General features: G+C 45.6%; 1 protein-coding gene across 1 annotated transcript in view; it reads right to left on the bottom strand.

The window, feature by feature from the left end:
- Positions 1–117: 117 nt before the first annotated feature.
- The window catches only part of CSUI_007309 (dna-directed rna polymerase ii rpb2), a 13,709-nt gene continuing 12,055 nt past the window's right edge, over positions 118–1,771 (bottom strand). Inside the window, exons 13-14 of the mRNA XM_068067456.1 lie at positions 1,414–1,551; positions 118–862 (exon numbers count right to left, since the gene is read on the bottom strand). Coding sequence (XP_067920569.1) covers positions 347–862; positions 1,414–1,551 — 654 coding nt within the window. The 3' untranslated portion in view covers positions 118–346. The remainder of the gene's footprint in view (positions 863–1,413; positions 1,552–1,771) is intronic.

Below are 1,771 nucleotides of genomic sequence, written 5' to 3'. Positions count from 1 at the left end.
AGCATCTGAGTGTTTCTTCACTTCGAAAACGTCGAAGATTTCCTGGACTTGATTCAACTTAAATAAGTAATAATGCAGGTGCGTCTGCTCGAAATTCTCCCAGTCCGTAAAGACACCGCCGAAAAATCGATCATCCACAGACAGCAACGGAATAGACAAATCCAGAGGCAGCAGCGAAGGACCTTTCTCGAAAGGGTGGGCAGAGAGACGGAAAGAAAAACTGCAGAAAACAAGTATGCTTACAGAGGAGAAGAGCCGGGTAATGCATGTACATACATACATAGGCTCCTACATATATATGGATACCTATAAACATATTTACATACATAATACGGCAAGGCCGATTTCAAGCAACCTGGAGAATGAGTCGGGGGTATATACACATGGTCATGAGCTCTTGGAGCAACAATTTGCACGCATAGGGAATACAGACTTGTGAGATTTTGGCTTTATTATCACATAGTTTACATTCGAAATTGCCTCTACTGAGGTCGGCAGTACATACTAGGCCACATAAATCACATACATGTACTCGGTAGGCATCGCTTTGTTCAAATAGACGCTCTTTCAACATATGCGCCGCCCCATGACTGATCATACAGTCACGTTCCATCTCTCCAAATCGCAAACCACCCTCTCGACTTTTACCTTCCATCGGCTGACGGGTTAACATAGTTACAGGTCCACGTGCTCGAGCATGAATCTTATCGTCTACCATATGCTTGAGACGTTGATAGTATGTAGGGCCGAAGAAAACTAGGGAAGGTAAATGACGCCCCGTGTGGCCATTGTACAGACGCTCGTTTCCAAAACGTTCATATCCCAGTGAGTGGAGTCGACTTGAGATATCCACCACGGCATACTGTAAAAGAAAAAGAAAACAGTAACACAAGAAAGACATCATTCCCTCGAGTGAACAAGAAGAAGATGAAAGATGGGGAGGGACAGAAGAAACACCGGAGAGGTCGAAAGAAAAACCCGGAAGGATGATGCAGATCGAGGGATACACATATAGATGAATACAGACAGACATTCAGATGCATACACATGTACTTCGATGGACATTCCAGTGTAACTTCAATTCAGCCCGAGACACTGCAGTCGTAACGACTCTGAGATACCGAGGTGGCTTGCCCTTCCATGCCCATCCTCTATGAACAAGCAGCACAGGGAGCTACAGGTTATAGATGCATACACCAAGCATTCCAAGAAACACAATAAGGATGTACACCGCCCGTCTAAAATACCTATCTACTTGTAAATAGAAGAACACTCACGTAGTGTGCCCCTTGTAATATGTAGAGTACGGTACCTGGACATACACGCATCACCTGTATCCACCCACGTCGTTTGACTGTGGGGACCATCACAGCTATCCATATGTGTAGATGCATACATGGATGCTTTACTTACCCCGTTGAAAGGCGTTGCATCTCCTTCACCTCCGTAAATGGCAGCAGTCTTTCCCAGAAGACACTCGACTAAATGCCCGATGGTCATACGTGACGGAACGGCATGGGGGTTCATAATCAAGTCAGGGGTAATTCCTTCCTGAGAAGTTATGCACAGATACACAAGAAGCAGCAAATGGACACTTTCTTATTCTGAAGAGCAGAGCAACCGTACAAGGGTGTTCTCGTATGAAGAGGAGGTCTCAGATACTATCTCTCTGCGAGATCAAGAGTATACATCACCGCTGATAGCAGCAAAGTCCACGCATCTCGAAGCTTCCTCCTAAGACTCTCTCCGCCTGTGTGCCAGTGAGTGAATG

This window comes from Cystoisospora suis, assembly GCF_002600585.1.
Source record: "Cystoisospora suis strain Wien I chromosome Unknown contig_3837, whole genome shotgun sequence".
NCBI lineage: Eukaryota > Apicomplexa > Conoidasida > Eucoccidiorida > Sarcocystidae > Cystoisospora > Cystoisospora suis.
The sequence above is the reverse complement of the archived record's forward strand: the minus strand, read 5'-3'. Positions and strand labels throughout refer to the sequence as shown.